This window comes from Pinus tabuliformis, chromosome 5_2, assembly GCF_031772625.1.
Source record: "Pinus tabuliformis cultivar Carrire ecotype Pingquan chromosome 5_2, CPIR1, whole genome shotgun sequence".
In the NCBI taxonomy this organism is placed as follows: domain Eukaryota; kingdom Viridiplantae; phylum Streptophyta; class Pinopsida; order Pinales; family Pinaceae; genus Pinus; species Pinus tabuliformis.
In genome coordinates this window covers 79,602,287-79,623,785 of record NC_142306.1, presented here as the reverse complement: position 1 = coordinate 79,623,785, position 21,499 = coordinate 79,602,287, and the positions used below count along the sequence as shown (strand labels likewise).

Here is a 21,499-nt window from a genome sequence, read left to right as displayed (position 1 = left end):
CATTAATCATCATCTTTAGAACCCTCAGGAACCAATCCAATACTTTAGACAACTTACCTTTGGGTCCCACTGAAATTTTGGACAACTTACGGCTCAGTTGCTCCCATGCTATAGGCATGAGTGCAACCAAAAACCCAAAGTCGCTCTCACAGGCTTTCCTGCCAGCGATTAGAGACCAAAACTGTTAGTGCTATGCCAGCAACTCCAGGATTTGGGCCACTTTTTCAGGCCCAGAACCCAGGTCACTACCCATAATTGAACCATATATCAATGAAATAACATGGAAATGACATTACTAAAGCAAATACTTGTTCAAGACCTTGACTGGACCCCTACTAGCCATGATAGACATTTCATCAAACATATTACAAATGTGTAATCTATAGGTGTAATTAACAGTTCTGAGCATAGAGGTCTCATATTTAGCTGAGAATTGCTAAGAGACATTGATGCCTCAACACATCAACTGTCATTCCATCCATTAGTTCATAGATACATTGATCATTCAATTACAAGTAAAAACACGATGACAGCCACACATGGTTGTTGTCATAAAACACATACATAACCAACATAATAACAATAGAAAATACTCAAGAAAGTATAGTCATATAGACGCATATAATCCATCCAAATGCTCATAGAAATACAAGGAAAAATAACCTTTCATTGATGATGCAAAATCCAAACCTGGGATGGGACTTCCACGTTCCACCCTACCGTAGAATGGTTGAGCCAAATCTCTCTTTATCCATTCACCCTCGTGCCATATTCCAAGCATGAATGTGGGATCTCATAGAACACATTAATAAAAAACCATCCAGGGCTCCCAGAGGCCATCCACCTCAACCCATCAAACAATGATTCCACCTCACGACCAAACATAACAAAACCATCATCAGATCGGTTTCTATCCCAGCCATCCAGGGCTCCAGAGTGTTTGTTCCAACCAAGGCTCTAGGACTAGTAACTCAACCCACAATTGTCGCCAGGCTCCAGAGCATTTGTCCAAACAAGGCTCCAGGACTAGTAACTCAACCCACCAAGGGCTCTAGAGCATGTTTCCAACCAAGGCTATGAGACTAGTAACTCAACCTAAGTTGTTACAGGGCTCCAGAACGTTTGTCCAACCAAGGCTACGGGAACAAGTAACTTAACCCAAGTGAAGGAAACATGAGAACCAACCAAAAATAAATAATGAAAGTAAATCCACAATCACCATGGTTATCCAGGAAATAGCAAGGCTAGTAATCCACTGTCAATCCAGGCAATCCTCTATGCCAATGACAGATCAAAACCAAGAAACCACATGCATGTGCCATGCATGCCAAAACTAGTGAAGGAAACATACATGCAACTCGATACTTGCAAGCAAATCTGATGTAGTTACTAGTCTTGATGCCTTCTTGCACTTTCCTGCTCTTCCTTTGTCTTATTGCTCCAAGAATCCAAGTATGCCACACCCACCAAGAGTGCTCCAAGAAAACTCTAAGTCTCCAAGAGTATGAGAGAGAGAATAATGAGAGAGCTCTAAAATTGAACTAACAAAGGGCTACCAACTGATCCTCATAAGCTTTTTTATTAATGAGGCCTTTATTTTATTTATTTTCCATTATTTTCCTTCATTTTCCTCCTCACATGCAACATGTGACCTTTCACCTCCTTTTGCTCCTAATTTCCATTATTTTCATAAATAATTTTGCCAAAAAGGCCATTTTGCCTTCCCAAAGACTTACCCATTGCCTTTGCCAATTTCCTTAGCCACAAACAATCACAAGTGATCCCCATCACTAGGATTTTGCCCAGCATTAAGCTTGGAATAAGTGTCCCATCATCCATGGTTATTATTTTGTCTTTATTTACTTTTATTACATGGAATTTTCACCAGGTTGTTACATACTTCTCTTTTGATTGATAATACTTCTACAATAAAATTGGCCAAGAACCCAAAGTTCTGTGATCGAAACAAGCATATCAATACAAAGTGTTATCACCAAAAATTGATCATCTAGTCATAATTTACTAGATGGATCGAAGTACACCATGTAGGACCAATTTTACCATAGTAAAATTGCTTTCACTGTAAGAAATTACTTAATAAACCACATTTTTTAAGTCATTTATAATTAAACCCATGAAGAATAATTAAATAAATCACTATTTATTTAATTATCTTCTAGGAATAATTAATTAAATCATTGTTTAACTAATATTCCTTGTCATATTTGACCCAATTATGAGAAATAAATAATTAATTATCTTATTTTTTTCTAGGAATAATTAATTAATCACTAATTAATTATTATTCCTTGTCAAGTTTGACTAAATCCCTTAGGAATACTTAAATAAATCATTATTTGTTTATTATTCCTTAACCATATTTCTTGAGATGATATATTATTTCTAAATAAAAGTTTAAATACTTTTTCCCTCCAACCAAATATAATAAAATATTCCAAATGGTTAATTCTAGAATTTGGTTAATAATATTTTATTATTTCCCATTATTCAAGAATAACCTAATATTTTGTTATAAATAGAAGGGTTTTACATTCATTCTTCACTTTTGATTATTTTCATTGTTGCACTCACTGTTGTAACTCTGATTATTATCACTGTCGCACACCATTTTTCTTTTCCATTTGAGTTCTCATTGAGCTCAAACATTTTGTTTGCTGGGTTTTACACATTATAGAGGAGAGAGACTCTACAAAAGTTGAAGACATTGAGGATAGCCAAGAACCCATCCCATAGAGGGGGACTGGTAACATTATTTGTTCCCTTCACAGGTGTCGTTTAATAAAATATATTCTTTATATATCTGGTTTCCATTGGATTATTGGGGTTACTTACGCTTATTTTCTTATTTCATTTTGTTGTTTAACTATTTCTGTTGCATAGATCAGGGCTTTGGCAGGTTTTGTTTCTATCATTTGTTGCAGATCCACACTGTTTAACAACCATTTTTACTGTTAGGGTTTTTTGTCATCCACAATCTAAAGTGGTTTCTTTTCGTACACCTTCGAGAAGAATATTACATAACACAAAGTATCATTTGATTCGAAATCATGTTGAGGTCAAAACTATTCACTTACACCATTGTTCTACAAATGAGTAGATTGCATGCATCTTCACCAAAGTGCTTGGAAAATAAAAGTTTGAAAGATTCAGAATGATGCTTGGACTTACAAACACCCCTTCAAATTAAGGGGGGAATGTTGACACCTAATCCTCCGGGATTGGACAAATATTGTAAAAATTTAAATACAAAATAAGAAGATGAAGATACCTTGGAATGTGAATCCCAAGGGTCTCTCTATCCTATGTATATATTAATGCTCTTCTTAATAAAAAATAACAATTTCGGGGAGATACCAAATACCTAGCCTAACCATGATACCAATCACCTACCTATGTGACAAAGAACCTACTTGCACCCTTAAACATGTCATCTGAGCTTGTAGTTGTTATCCCATGTGAAAATATGGCCCCAACAAGAATTGTCCATGTACCATGATACCAATCACCTACCTATGTGACAAAGAACCTACTTGCACCCATTAAACATGTCACTTAAGCATGTAGTTGTTATCCCATGTGAAAATATGGCCCCAACAAGAATTGTCCATGTAACTTCAACAATTCTACTTGAACGTAAAATATAAGAATTGAACAGCCAACCAAGTTGCATATTATCTCATTGAATGTAACAGCTCTAGTAAAAATTCCATGTAATAAAAGTTAATAAAGGAAAAATAATAGCCATGGTTGATGGGACACTTATTCCAAGTTGAGTGTTGGGCAAGACATCCTAGTGTGGGTGTTCATTGATTAATTATGGCTAAGGAAATGGCTAAGGCATTTGGAAAGGAAAAGTGGCATTAATTGACATTTTATTTATGAAAATAATGGAAATTAAGAGAAAAGGAAGGTGAAAAGTCACAGGTTTCATGTGAGGAGGAAAATGAAGAAAATAGAGGTCTCATCAATAAAAAGGCTTTTAAGGATCAGTTGGTACCTTTTGTCAGTGTAGTTTTGGAGATCTCTCATTATTATCTCTCTCTCTCTCTCTCTTACTCTCTTAGACACTTCGAGTTTTCTTGGAGCACTTTGGCATTAGATCAAGAAAGGAAAAGGAGGTAAGAGGAAGGAAGGAGCAAGCGAGGAAGAACATGATCAAGTAGCTACAACAAAATTCTTTGTAGGTATCGATTTGCATGTGTGTTTTCCTTGCTATATTTGGCATGCACGGTATTGCATGTGGTTCTTGCTATCATGGTATGGAGTTTTCCAGGTGTGACCGTGTTTTCAGCCTAGCCTTGCCATTTCTGGATAGCCATGGTGTGATGGGGTTCTCATGTTATGGTTGAGCTGGATTGCCGGATGGGTTCGAAGCTGAGTGAGGTGGATCTCCGAAAGGATGAACACATGGCCTAGTGATCCATGAACCAAACTGTGGATTGCGGTAAAGCCACTAGCTTAGTGACCCCTGAACCAGACTATGGGTTGCGGCAAAGCCAGGTATTGTGTGGCTTGAGGGGCCTAGGAATCCTCGACCGATTAATGGCAAGATATACAGTAAAGCCTAGAGGTGGTTGCCCTTGAGTAGGCTTAGAAATCCTTGTCGATGAATGACGTGATATACGGTAAAGCCTAGAGGGTGGAGTCTCGGTTTATGGCCTAGTGATCTGGTGTGGATTGCGGTAAAGCTTAAGAGACTAGGAGACAAGAAAATTCCTCACGGTGTAGGTGGAGAAATCTGGTGGCATCCATGCTTGTTTGCCTAGCGGTCTGATGGAGATCATGGTAAATCCTGTTATTAAATGTTTATTATTTTGGCCTAGTGATCCGGTGTGGATTATGGTAAAGCCTGGTTTCTATTGATGAGAGTTAGGTGGTTTAGCCTCAGGATGCCCTGGTTGGTTCTTTTGGTTTGAGTCCCACATTCATGCTTGTAATATGGCGCCGAGGTGATTGGCTGAAGAGAGATTTGGCTAAGCCAATCTATGGTCGAGTGGAATGTGGTAGTCCCATCCTGGGTTAGCTTTTACATTCATTAATAATAGGTTCTTTCCTCGGTATCTTATGTATAAATGTACTGGTTTATATGTGGATTCTATGATTGATGTATCCTTGATATTTTTGTTGTTATTATGCTAGTTATAAGCATGTATTATGACAATGATGATGTATGGATCTCCTCATGTTTTGATTTGTAAATGAATGAACAATGTATCTATGACCTAATAGATGATAATGCAACTAATGATATAAGGGAACAATGCTTCTTAGCAATTCTCAGATAAGTATGAGACCCTTATGCTCAGATCTGTTGTTTAAACCTATAGATTACATATTTGTGACATGTTTGACGAAATACCTGTCATGGATAGTAGGGGTCTAGTCAAGATGTTCAAATAATTGCATTTGTATCATTATTATGTTGTTATCTTTCAGTTCTGAAAGTGTCCTTGAGTTTTGGGCAGTGACTTGGGCTCTCGGCCTGAAAAAGTGACACAAATTTTGGAGTCACAGTCACAAGTGTGAGGAGAAAAGTCCCTAGACGCACGCATGCCTTGCTGTGTGAGTTTCTGGAGGCTCCTAGATGCACCCTTGTCCATATCAAGGGAGCATATAGGGGTTTGATGCACTAAAACTTCAGTTGGTCTCAAGGGCTGGTTACCTGAGTGGTTGGGATGGCTCTTGGGAGTTTTGTTGCTGATGTGGAAGGTCTATGTGGTGTGTTTATGTCGATTCCACTTCCTTAAGGTCACCAAGGAGGTTGAATCCCATTATAGTGGTCTCTCGTCGCATATTTACCCCAGTTGGCCGGTTACATGGGTAGATGTGGGATGAGGGTGTTACATTGAACTTTCAATTTTATCACTTAAAACAATCATCAATTGTTGTGTGCAAGTGACCTCATAGTGGCCCTATATATTAGCACAACCATATAAATTAAATGGATGGTAAACACTAATAGGCATCAAAAATTTTATCTCATGGTACATCTCACATTGACAAGAGTTAAAAAAATCATTAAAAAATCATAAAAAATTAACTAAATTATAATTTTATTTTGAATTATTATTATTATTAATTATAAAATGAATATATATATATATATATATATATATATATATATAAACATGTAACACGATTCTTGACTATGAGATTCACCCCCACTTTATCATGGAGATTTTTAACCCAGCCGTCTCCATGGGGTGGGGGAGCCTACTTCTTGAGTCTTATCACAAGGGGCCAAAAAATGCCCCTATGGGATTTGAAACCAAATTGAGGAGATAAAATCCCATTATGTCAACCACTTAGTCATCCCATGAGGAGACACCATATACCTAATAATTATGGATAATTAAATTTAAATTCTAGAGACCCTATTCTAAAATAAACATGCCTATTAGGGCAATTAGAAAATTTTAAGTGTTCGTGATAGTGAGTGAAGTGTGTCATAATCTAACGGCAGGAAAATAATGGAAATTCCGATAGAATTTTGAAAAAATATGGTAGATTGGATTTCTTGAAAAAATTTCACCAAATTCCAACAAGAATTTCACTATCCAAATAAGATTGTGACCCCGGTAAATAAGTAAATCGTTTCCTACAATCTACACACTTATTTCTATTTTTAGAAAAAATCTTTTTTCAGAGAGAAAAAAGCTTAATATATTATATGAGGAATATAAAAGTCCAAAATTTGCTGAAATACATCCAATACTTCTAATTCTGATCTGTATGCCGCATAGTCTCAAAAATTCCTATGTTCTATAGAGAAAACATAATATCTAAGTAGCCATAAAAACTATCTGCTATCAAATCTCTGTAATTAGTACAGAGAGGACATGATTATAGAGAGAAAATATCATCTGGTGTGGCTAAATTTCCAAAACAGAGCACTAAAAGTCTGGTAAAACAAAATCTTGGATCTGAAAAGTGGATCCATCCGAAACTATCTCAAGATGCCAGAATCCAGGTGAGGAGGAAAGACCCATTTTAGAAAGTGCATCGGCTGTAGAATTTTTGTCCCTGCTGATGTGCTGAATAGTGCTATTCACCATGCGGCTCCAGTAGTAGTTGATCCTGTCTCTCCAACCGGTCAGGTGCTGCGCCAAAATGGTATTTCTCCTGTTTACCGAATCAACCAATAACTTCGAATCTCCATAGATAGCCACCTGCTGTATGTCTAGGAAAATACAAAATTTTAAAAGTCCTGAGAGAGCTAAGGCTTCAGCCAAATTGTTGGAGCCATGACCTCCGTGCCAGAATGAAGAAAATTGAGAAGATTCATTTATCTTGATGTGGAAACCACAGCCACATTGACCCTTTTGTGCGGCCCCGTCGAAGTATGCGGTCGGCTGAGAAAGCTGTACAGTAGATGACCTGTCTAGGCAATTGTTCTGGTACTTGATTTTCTTCTGAGGAAGAGATTCCAAACAAACAAAGATAGAATCCAAAGTTTTAGCAAATGAAATGTTCGAGCTGTCGAAGACGCAGTGGTTGCGCCATTTCCAAATATACCACATGGTTAAAATACAAATTCTACGCCATAGGATATGGCGCTCACTGCATTTTATGAACCATTTCTGGATCGAATCCTGCATTTCCAGCTTAAAGCCATAAACTCTATCTAATTCCTGCCAAATAAGATATGACTGCTTGCATTTAAGAAATATATGCAAGTTTGACTCCTCGTCCTCTCTGCATAAAGAATAGACGTTAGGTCCATTCCATCCCCTCTTCATTAAGTTCTCCCAGGTAAGGTTTCGATTGTGAAATGCAAGCCATGAAAAGAGAATCATCTTCGTAGGGCAACCATCTTTCCAGAAGATTTGTGGGAAAATAGGGGATCCAATAGATTGCTATCTGATCAGCTGCTGATAAATTCCCTTAACTGATATATCCTCCACCTCATTCGGGATGTTCCAAGATAGGAAATCTGAATCTCTTGTTCTGAAAAAACCTCCATTATGTAGCCTCAACCTTATGCTATTCCACTGTTGCCCAATCTCATGGGGGATGTTCAATTCGACTGCATCTTTCCACTGTGGAATGGGGCCATTTCATTTTGCAATCAATTTATCCCAATAAAAGTATCCGCTTCTATGGAAATGATGAAGAAGGGTATCTGGAATATCAACTTCATCAGCCCCGCATTTGAAACGGTCACTGCCAATAATGATGTTATTCCCCGATTGAAAGCGCCAGATCAAATGCTTCAAGCAGAGCGCCTCAATCCTTCGAAAACTAAGCCATATGGGGGATCCATATGCTGCACCAATAGAGCCTCTACGGTACCAGAAAAGGAAATTCTTCTTAGCAAGATACTTCGATCGTATCATATGACTCCACGGGCCTACACCTTGAATTGCTCTCCAAAAAGACTTGCACAGGAGAGCTCTACCAAAGATTCTCAAATTGGTTAAACCCCAACAACAACATAATCTCCAACTATACCAATCTTCACATTTCAAATAAATTACATCTCATTTTTACCTTTTTCCTATGTTTAATAGTTCCAAGATTAAAATTAACTGCAAACTAAATTTCCTTCTCACAAATTTATTTTAAAGTTATGTAATAGTGTTATGCACAAAGTTCAACCATGACATCGGCTTAATATTATGGTGCTCCACATAGTTGACATACTAACATGCATAAATTCCAAACTGCTAAAAATGGACGCAATTATATCTAACCTTTTAGTTCAACCATACCATAGGATTAATGGATTAATATTATGGTGTCCCACATAGTTGACACACCTTCATGCATAAATTCCAAGTTGCTAAAAATGGAGACAATTATATCTAGCCTTTTAGTTCAACCATACCATTGGTTTAATATTAGTGTGACCCACATAGTTGACATACAACATGTATAAATTCCAAGCTGCTATAAATAGAGACAATTATATCTAGCCTTGTATAAATTCCAAGCTGCTATAAATAGAGACAACTATATCTAGCCTTGTATAAATTCCAAGCTGCTATAAATAGAGACAATTATATCTGAACGATGGACGAAAGGATGGCTCTGAAGCATGATGGTGATGGCGAGTACGACTAACCGGACGTGGAGGCAGATTGTTGCAGCAGCTAGCAAGCGCGAGGGCTACCACGTAGTCTAGTCCCAGGGCTACGGTCATCCCCATTACCCCCAATCTCCTGGCCTGTAGAAGGTTTACTCTGGTTTACTGAGTTGGTTTTCACCTTTACCAGCTCTCCATTTAGGGCTGCCTCCCCCTCGCTATCACCCTACCTTGTCGGTTACAGGCAGCTGGCGCTAGCTTTCCCGCGACAACAATGGACCTCGATAACGTAGACTATTTGGAGGATCCCTTGCCGGAGGGTTCAGTTTAGATAACATCGCATTCCGTTTAGTTGTGAGTTGAATGAGGCCATTGCCGACCTGCCTCTGATCTCTGGGCCATTTGGTCGACCGATCATCCTACCGGATGTTCCCCCTACCTGGCCATCCCTCTCCTCCCCGTTGGCTTCCCCGTCCTCGTTAGGGTTTGTTTCGGGCTGCCTGAACCCTAACTTTCCTAACCTCCCGGAGTCATGGGCTGACCCTCCTTACATCCCCCTTACCAACGGCCTTTCTTCCGGTTTGCACAGCTCGTCAGCTCCCCCGCATTCGGTACCACCGACTCTGGTTCATAATTCTGAAACCCTCCCTGGAAACCCTAACGGCCCTCCGGACATCTCAGGCACCCCTCAATCGTCCCCCCCCCCCCCCCCCCCCACTTGGGCCTGAGGGTAGCACAAACCCTGGAAGCAACTTGGATACGAGGGTGCCACTATCGGAGGAGGCGAGGCCCCGGAAGAAAGCAAAGTGCTTCAGATTGAAGATTGACGACGTCATCCTGCGGCTGGAGGAAGACATTCAGTTGGCGGAGTCCATGGATATCGCGGATAGGGTCCTGGTCGGAAGGATTCGTGGTAGGAATACTCAGCTGAAAGACTAAAGGCTTGGGTGACTGAGGTTTGGGGCCACCGACTTGCAGATCTTCCCACCGTACATACATTCGTGCGGGGTTGGTTCACCTTCAGGTTTGCTCGGCTGGACCATACAAACTGGGTATTATCCTCATACTGGCATTTCGATCAAGCCCAGGTCCACCTGAAGCGATGGTCGCCGCTATTTGATCCAGAATCTGAACAGCTGGGGATAGGACCAATATGGGTTAGGTTGCCAGGGCTTCCCCCACACTTCTGGTCGGAAGAGATATTCAAGAGAATTGGGAACTCGCTTGGTTCGTATATGGGCTCGGATAAATCCTACCTTATCACAGGAAAGATGTCATATGCACACATCCTGGTACATATGGACACGCGAGGGGGCCTGCAAGAGTTTATCACCATACAATGGAGGAACTTCACCAGGAAGCAAATCTTGGACTATGAAGGTGTGCCATATAGATGCCAGTGCTGCCATAAGGTTGGCCATCTATACAAGGACTGCCCCCTGAATCCTAAATGGGGACAGAGGACAAGGGAAACTAAACAGTGCTATGAGGCCCTTTCGGAGCCATCTCAGCAAGAGCAACCGACAGACGAGCAACCGATACATGATGCAGCTGAGGGGAACGAAGAAGTTGCCCCAAGTCCCAACAAGAAGCGGGGGAAAGCTCCACTCAAGCCACCATCTCCGCCGTTGACGAGAGCTTGGGCGGCTTCAGGGGAGGCTTTTACTGCGGGTATGGCTCTTTCTATCTCCCATTCTGTTAACTTTGCTTGTGATAATATATGTATTTCTGCATTGCATTCTCATTCTATTTCTTCCTGCACTGGGGGCGGGCTGACGAGCTCCCTCCCCCCCCTTTTCCCTTGCAGCAACCCTTCCCTAATTTACATTGCTCCATGGTGGCCTCTCCCTCTGTGGATCCCCCTCCCTCGCCTACACTCCCAGAGTCCCTCCCTCTCCCCCTTCAGTTGTCCTCCCCCTGCAAGGACCACCGCTATCCGACCCGCTCAAAGCTCCGCTTACTCGGCAAGGGCGCGGTCAGCTTTGGGATCATCCCCTTCCCCCATCTCCTAAGCTTCCTCGTGGTCGACCCTCCCATCTTTCCAAGGCTAAACATTGGGCGGGCGAAGAGATTGTCTCAGGCAGACAGACTAAAATCCCTTGGGTTCTTAGAGCAGAGGATACCCCCTCCCCCCTTCCCCAATGAAAATCCTCTCCTTCAACTATAGGGAGCTGGCTAGCCCGGGAAAAAACTAGCCCTGAGGCGACTGTTATTTACTGAACCTGTGGACATCATCTTTCTTCAAGAAACCCTTGGACCCACTAGCTCCATCTCTCCCCTCCTAGAATCCTGGCTTCCCAACTAGTCCTTTCATTCTCTGGATGCGATGGGCAGAGCAGGGGGGTTATCAATAGGCTTCTGCAATCATTCGATCCAGCTTCTAAATGTCTGGGGAGGGTGGGGTTTCTGGGAGTGGACATCTATTCGTCGACCCTGGAATCCTATATAAGGCTCTTCAACATCTATGGGCCCTGCCGAGACCATGAGGCTTACTGGAGGAAACTGCTCACCTCCTCCACCTTACAAGGCGACAATATCATCCTCGGAGGTGATCTAAATTTCTCGATGGGTTATGCGGAATCATGGGGACCAAATGCTCAAATGGACCCCCTATCCATTTTCTTCGAGAACTTACTGGACACCCACAACCTGATTGACATTCCCACTGTAAAGATCCAGCCCACATGGAGGAACAATAGAGCTGGAGAGGCCAGTTTGGCCAAAAGAGTGGATCGTTTTCTCATCTGCGAAGCTCTAGTCAATAGAGGCTTTCATGTTAGACAGTGGGTTGGCTCGGGAGGGGTCTCGGATCACAGGCCCATCTATTTGGAATTGCGAAATGCCCATAACAAGCCAAAGGCCCCCTTTAAGTTTAATTCTACATGGTTAAAGGATGCCAGCTATTTGAAGGCAGTCACTGACTATTGGAAGACCCACCCAGTGGGCATGGAAGGTCTCATTGCGAAGGGTTTGCCCGAAACATGACTGCCTTGAAGGAGCTATCAAAAGAGTGGGCCAGGAGGAAAAAAGAACAGGATGAGCATCAACTCAAATTAGCAGAAGAAGAAATTGCCAAAATGGAGGAGGATTCAGAGGGGATTCTTACCTCACAAGAACAAAAGGATAAGTTGGCTGCCCTCCTCCATGAAAGGGCACGAATACTGAAAGACAGAGAGGAGTGTTGGAGACTTCGGAGCCGAGCCATTTGGCTCAAAGAAGGAGATGAAAACACTAAGTTTTTTCATAGACATGCAAATGGGAGAAAGGCGATCAATACTATTTGGGAGCTTAAGAAGGAGGACGACACCTCTGTAAACACCTTCCGGGGACTTGCTTCTCTAGCAAGTGCACATTTCAAAGGAATTTACAAGGAGCCCCCAATCGCCACCCTGGCAGAGGTTATGCGCATAGCACAAACCTTCCCCAGATTTGTGGATGAGGACGCAGAGCAGGAGCTGACAAAGGAGGTGAGCCTAGGCGAATTGGAAGCAACCCTCAAATGGTTAAAAAAAGACAAGAGTCCAGGACCGGACGGATGGACAGTTGAGTTTTATACAGCTTTTTTGACATCTTGGGAACAGACCTTCTGCGACTGATAGAAGAATGTCGATTGAGGGGCAGAATGTGGGAGAGCTTCAATTCTACATTTATTGCCCTCATCCCCAAATCAGATAAGCCCTTGACCTTTGACGACTTCAGACCCATCTCTCTGTGCAACTGCATATATAAGATCATTGCTAAAATTATTGCTAATTGCCTCAAGCCCATTCTCTCCGCCCATATCTCCCTGGAGCAATTTGCTTTTCTCCAGAACAGACAAATCCATGAGGCTATTGGCACCGCTCAGGAACTCCTCCACTCTGTACAGATCAGGAAACACAAAGGTATGATACTGAAGATCAACCTGTCCAAAGCCTTCGATAGGGTAAGCTGGCTCTGCCTTCGTATGTTTCTAACCCATCTTGGCTTCCCCTACTCCTTCATCAAATGGATCCTGTGTTGTATCTCGAATGTATCCTTCAGTGTGCTTATTAATGGCTTAGCCTCCCCTTTTTTCCATGTGGAAAGAGGACTGAGGCAGGGATGCCCACTCTCCCCTTTACTCTTCCTTCTTATCATGGAGGGTCTCAGTCGAACCATTGGGGAGGAGTGCAGACTAGGGTGAATAAGGGGAATCAAAATTACTGAAGACTGCACCCTCACCCACTTGCTATTTGTGGATGATGTACTGATCCTCTTAAATGGGGGTATAGGGGATACCACTGCTCTCCATCGAACCCTTGGCATCTTCCTAAAAGCTACAGGCATGGTATTAAATGAAGCAAAATCAACAATTACTACCACCAGATGTTCCCAGTATGAGATCCAGTTTGCTCTCAGAAGATTTTCTTTTACAGAAGTGCCAATTGAAGAAGGGTTGAGATATTTGGGATATAGGCTAAAACCCCTTGGATACAAGTTAGCCCACTGGACATGGCTCATATCAAAAGTGGAGAAGAGGCTAAATATTTGGTATCACAAATATCTCTCCAGAGCGGGGAGGCTGGTACTCATCAAGACTGTCTTAGAAGCTACACTAGTATATTGGATGACATTGGCTTGGATACCCAGAGGCATTCTGACTCACCTACAAAATTTATGTTGTCGGTTCTTGTGGAAAGGGAACCAGCGGGGGCAAATTTTTGCATGGACGAGTTGGGAATCATTGGCCCTACCAAAGAGCTGGGGAGGATGGGGCATCAAGAGGCTAGACACCTTCTCTCAAGCCTTGGCTGCAAAGTTAGGGTGGCAACTGCTAAACAATAACAACCTTTGGACGAAGGTTGCAGTGTCCAAATACATCCATCCATCAAGTGTACTAGCCTGGATTAGACAAGACACCAGGACGAACAACATCTCTAACATCTGGAAGGCAGTCACTAATACTAAGGAGCTCATACGCAGTGGCTTGACTTGGAGAATTAGATTGGGGACTAAGATACAAATCGGCATAGACCCTTGGGTGGGCTGTGGCAACACTCACAAGCTCACTGATGGACTAAGAGGGCACTTACAGGGAAATGGCATTGTGCACATCAATCAAATTGCAGATGAGGCACGTTCTACCATCTTTCAACAAGCTTGGAGAACTGTCAATGATTTGAACATCCCTGGATGTTGGCAGCAGGAATGGCGCTCTTATACAAATGCTTTGATGGAGGCCCACATCAGAATAACCGAGGGTGAGGACGAGCTTATCTGGGCACATGCTAAACATGGTGTTTACTCCCCCAAGATAGGTTACCAAGTGCTAATGGAGAGGCACAAACCACAGGAATTGGCACAATGGTGGAAGCAGATGTGGAAATTGAAGGCGCCCCCTCGAACCAAATTGCTAATGTGGTCCATACTTCGCAACAAAGTCTCGACTAGGGCAAACTTGATGAAAAGATCTTTCTCAGGGCCATTCTGGTGTCATCTCTGCAAAAATGATAATGAGGACACTGAACACCTTTTTCTTAATTGTCCTTGCACTCAAGATTTATGGAAGGGCTTTCTCGGTTCGATCTCTTCTGCAATGAATTGGCAGGGTCCTCACCTCTCTGAAGCATGGAACAACTGGTGTACATCTACCACTGCCAGGCAGAAAAACATCCCGCTTCTAATTAGTTGGGCCATTTGGATTGCTAGGAACCAAGCCATTTTCCATCAGCACCCCCCCCACCGGCCCTCCATTACCACCAGGCTACTAGCCGAATACAGTTCCATACCTGAAGAGGAAGCCCAGCCGTCCCATAGGATCATTACACCTGAAGTCATCAACCCTGCTCACCCATGGGCTTATTTTGATGGATTAGCACAGGGAGCGGGATGTGGTGGGGGGGCTATCCTACAGCTGACTAAATCCCATGTATTTAAAATACAAATGGGACTGGGAAGGGGTACAAACAATTTTGTAGATCTCATTGCGGCCAAAAATATCATACATTTTGCATTATCCAAAAACTGCCATCATCTTCAGCTATTTGGTGACTCACAAATCATATGCAATTGGATAAATAAAACTGCGCAATGCAATGCATACTCTCTAAAACATTTATTGGATGAAACCCACAGACTCATATCTTATTTTGATGTCTTCTCGTGCCGTCACATCTACAGGGAACGCAACACAGCCGCTGACAACTTATCCAAGGAGGCGGCACACAGGGACGACACTTCTTGGCTAATCGTGGAGGAAAGAGACGGCAATACCTATCAGTACTACCACAGGCCATTCATAGAGCTTGGCACATGAACAATATACAATGAGAGTATTTTTTTCCTTTTTGGATCCATAAGTCCGAACGATCATATGTAATTATTCACTGTTTATATTTTCCTTATACTAAAGTACAACAAGGGCTCTCTGTGAAGAGCCTCATAATACTATCATAGTCTATATTTTGAAAAGCCTCATTCATGAGGCGGAACACAGTTTTGAGAATTTTTGTGATAGACAAGCCAGGCCTGAATATTGTATTTGCAATGCATCTGCAAAATGCAGTTTCTTTATTAATAAAGAAAGTGCGAGTTTTTCCACGGGAAAAAGGGACAATTATATCTAGCCTTTTACTTAAGATATATTTAGACTTGTTGGGCAAACTAAAGGAGACATTTCTAACAAAATCTTAATGTGAAAGATTCCTAATTTCCTTAGCTTATTTTGCTACTTGATCCTCTGAATTTAGAAATCTGATTTTTATTTTTTATTTTTTATTTTAAACAACAATTTGAATGTTCGTCTCCCACGTGCTTTCCTACAATTGACCAACAAGCTAGGTTGACAGTAGTGGTTCGAGCTCTCGTAGCTGCCAGGGTTTAGGAGGGAGGCAATTAAATCTAGGGTTTTAGAGTCGTGTCCTCTGGATGTTGCAATTTTTAAATAAATCATAATTGACTGAATTTTGTTGTAAATCAGTCGATAAAACTTCCCCGGTTCGCTAATGCAGAACGTATAAGTTTTTTTTCCTATGTCAACTCTCCTGTTATTTTTGTTTCAGTTTCTTTATAGGTAATGCTATCATGGCGACTCCAGCAACATCAAGAATACAAAATGCTATTCCTTCTGATTCAGAATCAGTAAATATTCCAGCTGAAACTGAATCCAAAATGGATAAAATGGATGGAACATCCTCGATAGAAACGAAGGGCAGAAGCCCTGAAGAAACAGATGAAAGCCCTAATCTTGACATTAGAACAGAGGGCGGCTGTGAGAAGGATCAAAACCAAACTGAAGGAAGAGAGGGCATTTTTACAGAGGGAACCCATGAAACAAATCAAAACCCCAATGAACGGGAAGAGGGCATTATGGCAGAGGGTAGCCATGAAATAGATCAAAACCCGAATGGAGGAGAAGAGGGAGAGGAGGAGGAGGGTGAGTGTGGGTTTTGCCTATTCATGAAGGGTGGGGGATGCAGGGATCAGTTCATTGCTTGGGAGAAGTGCGTTGAAGAAGGCGAGGCGAATAAAGAAGATATTGCTGACAAATGCTACAAAGTTACATCGTTGCTAAGAGAATGTATGGACCTTCATTCGGATTACTACGAGCCTTTATTTAGAGCCGAGAAGGCCATGGATGAGAAGATAGCTGCAGAAATGAATGGGCAGGATTCACAAGAAGATGCACAAGTCGAGGAACGGCAGTCACATGATAAGCGAGAGTAAATGTTATTTTTTGTTGTGTTATTCTTTTAACATCCTTTGAGATTTGCCTGGTCTGCAGGGCATCTTTTCTTTGAACCAGAATTGAGATTCAATCAAAATTTGATTAGAAATTTCGAGTTATTACGATTTTGTTTTCGTGGATGACCAAATAAAGACCTCTGAAGGCATAGGTTGCAAGAGAAAGGCTTTATCACACATTCTCCGTTGTCGATGATAGATCGAAGAAGAATATGTGGTGTAATGTATTCTGACCGCGTTGCGATTTACCAACGAAGGTCATGGATGTGAGTAGCAGTAGGGAATCCACAGATACATCAGCAGTTGTGATCTTCAGCCAATTTTTGTTAGGCTGTTGATTCTGCTGTTTAATTTATTTTGGGTTCTTTTGACGTCTCATTATTAGACTGTACACATTGATATAACCCATTAATGTGCTCGGCCTAGGCTGTGATTTAAGAACTATTTTTACGCTTCACTCCTTGAATAAGAGCAAGAAGATATCCACGATGGGTTTGCTTCATGATGAATTATTGATTTGCTGCATTTTTATATAAAAAATGAAGAAGTTATAGACTGTACTATGTTACAGAAAAAGAAGGAAGTTTCTCTAATATTACAGAATCCAAGCCGAGTTACTGTACTTTGTGTGTTAACGCGCTTGTTGTAAAAGTATTTATGTAACTTCAAGCTGTTCCCAGTAAAACGAAAATTAATTGCATTGTTGTATTGTTTTGTGGTTTTCCGAAACAACGTTATTTCCTGCAGTTGAAGAAGACCGCTGGCTTTCGTTAATAGAGCAACCGTCGTACTATAAAAACGAATCTCAAGTTAGACATAGGTATCCTTTGCATATTACCAGTGGCGATTTTCTCCCCAGTAGGGACTAACGGCCTGATATCTTCATGCATTCATGCCCTAGTTTTTCCTGGAATTACGGTATATATTGATGTGTTACTATATAAGAAAATTAATTACATTGTTGTATCGTTTTGTGGTTTTCGAAACACCTATATTTCCTGTAGTTGAAGGAGACTGCTGGCTTTCCTTAATAGAACAACCTTCGGACTATAAAAATGAATCTCAAGTTAGATATGCGTATCTTTGCATATTATCAGTGACTATTTTCACCCCAGTAGGGACTAACTACCTGAAATCTGCCTACATGGTTGTCTAGTTTTTCCTGGAGTTACGATAAATATGATGTCTTACTATATAAGTGGCAATTTCCTTCATCACCCTCTCAATGATATTGCCACACAGCTATTTCAACCCGAATCATGGCCTTTGTTCAACGTGTGAATATATCAATACAGTGGCCATTTGAGGCAGGGTTTGGTACAATCCTCCATAGTGTAGTGGTCCTATTAAGTAATTTTGTCTGTTTAATAGGAATTTTAGAGTGATTTTTATTAAAGATTCTGTTGAAATGTAATGCCACTAGTCTTGTCTCTTATGAATGCTGTGAACAGGCAAATGAATTAGGTCAGGCTTCAATGATTTCTATTATGCTTCTTTGCATATTCCACTGAAATCTGTCTGGTAATTGCTGAATGGCTACTTTTGAGTTTTGACTGGTGGACAGCTTGATTCCTAAGCCTTACTGGTAGATTCTGTTGGGAAAATTTATAACGAGTTAACTTCAACAAAATGCTTAAAATATTGTGTGAGGTGCCAGTTTCAACTTTCAAAGCAACTTGATATTATTGAATATTTTAATGTGTCTACATGCGCCGTGAAGTGGCCCTCAGTTATTTGATGTTCCTCCCTGTTGTGCTTTTTCAATATCAAATTTATTTGGGTGAGATGGTTTCTCTCCTTTACTGAAAGATACCAATGAGTAAAAAACAGGTCTATATGTGATTAAATATGTATATTTTCCCAACTCTAGGTCACTGTTGTCGTAGTATTCTGTTATAAATTCTTTAGGCCATTGGATCTGCTCTTGGAAAGTTCATTTTGTTTCAAAGTCAAAGCATTGCGACATATGCTAGAATCTGTGTGGAAATGGATTTCAGCTCAGGGTTTCCAGTGGAAATTATTTGGACTGAGAAAGACTTTTCCTGCACTTAGAAATTAGTCTATGAGCGAGTCTCCTTGTGGTGTAGGGCTTGTTTTGAAACAGGCCATTTAGTTGCTAAATGTTCAAATCGGTTTAAGAAAAATAGAAAGCAACATCGAAAAACAACTTGGTGAATCGGTTCTTCAGAGGAACACTAGCTAGTCTTGAGGGATAAATATCCACCAGCCACTCCTCTACCTCAAGGGACTACAATTTCCCATAAAAGGTTTTCCTGGTCCTTGCGGTGTAGGTCTCTTTTGAAATAGGCCATTTAATTGCTAAATGTTGGGGTTAAGAAAAATAGGAAGCAACTGTTAGAAAATCGGAAAGACAAAAATATTTTCTTTATGTTGATAATTACTTGTGATGTCTTTATATTCTTATTAACTTTCTTATGTTCTCTTTATTTTTGTTCATCAACCAATTACCAAAACCAAAACACAAATATCAAGGACACCAGATGTAGGCACTCAGCCATGGCTAAAACCCCTATATAGGGGAAAACTCAGCCAAAGAACTCTTCCTTCAGTAATTCAAAATGAGATGAACCAAGGCCTTAGACCAATAGACCTTCCTCCTCCACCAAATTAGCCTTCCCAAATGATTCAACAAACTTCAGTAATCTCTTCTTGTCTGACAACTTACAATCCAAAAATTTGACATCCCAGCTTCAAAACTTTGACCCCCAGCAGCAGAATTTCGGCCCAACAACAAAACATAAGTTTCGATCCTTCCAACAACTTAATAGCTTCACACGTGTGTGTGTATGAGAGAGAGAGAGAGAGAGAGAGAGAGAGAGGAATTTCAACTTCTTATGCTTGAGATGAACCTCTTTCTCCTTCGCTAGCCTTTTTCACCTTCTTCCTTGCATTTCGTACTTTTTATTGCCTCAACAATTATAGATCGAACTTGGTCAGTGAGAGCTCCAAATGAGGCTGAGTTGCTGCCTTTATATACTAGTTTCTGACCCTCAATTAGGCTGACTTGGTGGAGGAGGCCTAGAAGACCTAATCTACATGAAAATAAATTTCTTTCTTGACGAATAAGTTCCAAGAAGGGTTCTTTACCTTATGACATGGGCAAGGACACTTGACATAAACCCTAGGGGCCTGCAATGGAGGCGTTGACCTATAAAAATTGACCCAAGCATGAAAGCCATGCTTTAATAAGTCAATTTCTTTTTCTTTCTTTTGATAAATACAGTACATAATGACTCAAGTACAATTATGAAGACCGACACTAGTTACATTTTTCAACACTCCCTCTTAACTAGGGAGGTATTCATAATTACAAATATATAGAGATATATAGAAGATCTCCAAAATGAACTACGATGAGTTCTAGCACACTAAGTGCTGCAGACTAGAAACCTGACCAGGGTATTCCATCTGGGTGGGACTAAGATGGACTCAAGCTTTCAACCAGTCTAGGTACCATCAGGCTTACTTGGTAACCATCAACCTAGGTATCTAGGTGCGTATCCAAGGTCAGAGCTCCATGACCAATCCGCCCTCCCTCTTCGAGATCTAGACTAAGATATCAACACATAGGCGAGCCAGATGTCCTCCCAAGCATTCGCCATTAGATACTTCATCTATCCCTAATAAACTAGATATATCCATTTGTCCAAGCATGCTTCCCAAGTGTTCATCCTTCCTTATGGAGAAATTTACCTGTTCAAACACAAACCCCAATCAACAATAAACTTTCAAATATACATATACAAGTAAACACAAACCTTTAGGGTTTTCAATCATCTTGATGCCACTTAGTTATTCATATTCAAATATTCAAAAGCTTTTCTTCTTTCATTTCTTCAACAGCACCAAGACATCCTCAATACATTGCAAATCTATTCATTCTCCGATTTCTTCTACAAGGTATCCATCATAATTATCATAATATGCCCTCCCTCTCAATTGGGATGATGTACTCATCTCTTCTAGCTATGCTCCCTCTTAACTTAGGGAGATCAACAACACTCTTCTTCTATAACATCAAAGAAGCTTCAACCTTTCATGACTTCATCAAGGTCATCTGATAATCATCATCCTTATAGATTTCTTCATCATGCTCATCATTATTTTTCAATCACAATTATTTCCAACATCTTGAAGATTATGTACCTGCAAAACTTAAATAGCAAGTATAACCAAATACATATAAAAGCATGATGTTATGTCAAATTCTTATAGGAAGCATCAAAGCATTCAGAATTTAGACATCAAATACCTAAACCTAGTCAGGTTCATAATTGATAAGAGATACATCTATTTGCATACTAGACTTCAACTTCTTACTAGGGTTTTGTCATAAACCCTAGATTCCATTTCGAGACAAAAGGCCTTAGATAACAAATCAAATAATAATCCAATCACAGTTTCAATAATATATTCTATGACAAACTCTACTAGGGTTTGTTCCAAACCCTAGATTTTCGTCATCAAAACTGAAATATATCAATAATATCATCAAGTCCTAAAATATCAATTTCTACTAGGGTTTTGTTACAAACCCTAGAATTCACAAACTAAAACATGAGTATCAATAAGCATACTCACATATACATAACTAGGATTTCATAATCATGCACTAGCATATCACAACAATATTTACTAGGTAAACCCAAGACATAAACATCAATACATTAAAGTTAGATATACAACAATTTTGACTAGGCTAGGGTTTTGATAAGATAGATGAACATA

At 40.6% G+C, this 21,499-nt stretch overlaps 1 protein-coding gene across 1 annotated transcript; it reads left to right on the top strand.

Annotated features, from left to right (window-relative positions):
* Positions 1-15,852: 15,852 nt before the first annotated feature.
* Positions 15,853-16,817, top strand: LOC149157630 (uncharacterized). Its single transcript, XM_089437648.1, has one exon. The coding sequence runs from the start codon at positions 16,091-16,093 to the stop codon at positions 16,730-16,732; it is 642 nt and encodes a 213-aa protein (XP_089293774.1). The 5' UTR covers positions 15,853-16,090; the 3' UTR covers positions 16,733-16,817.
* The last annotated feature ends 4,682 nt before the right edge of the window (positions 16,818-21,499 follow it).

What these genes read in the sequence shown, in the direction of transcription:
- LOC149157630 (XM_089437648.1), top strand. Translation starts at nt 16,091, where the DNA reads ATGGCGACTCCAGCAACATCAAGAATACAAAATGCTATTCCTTCTGAT.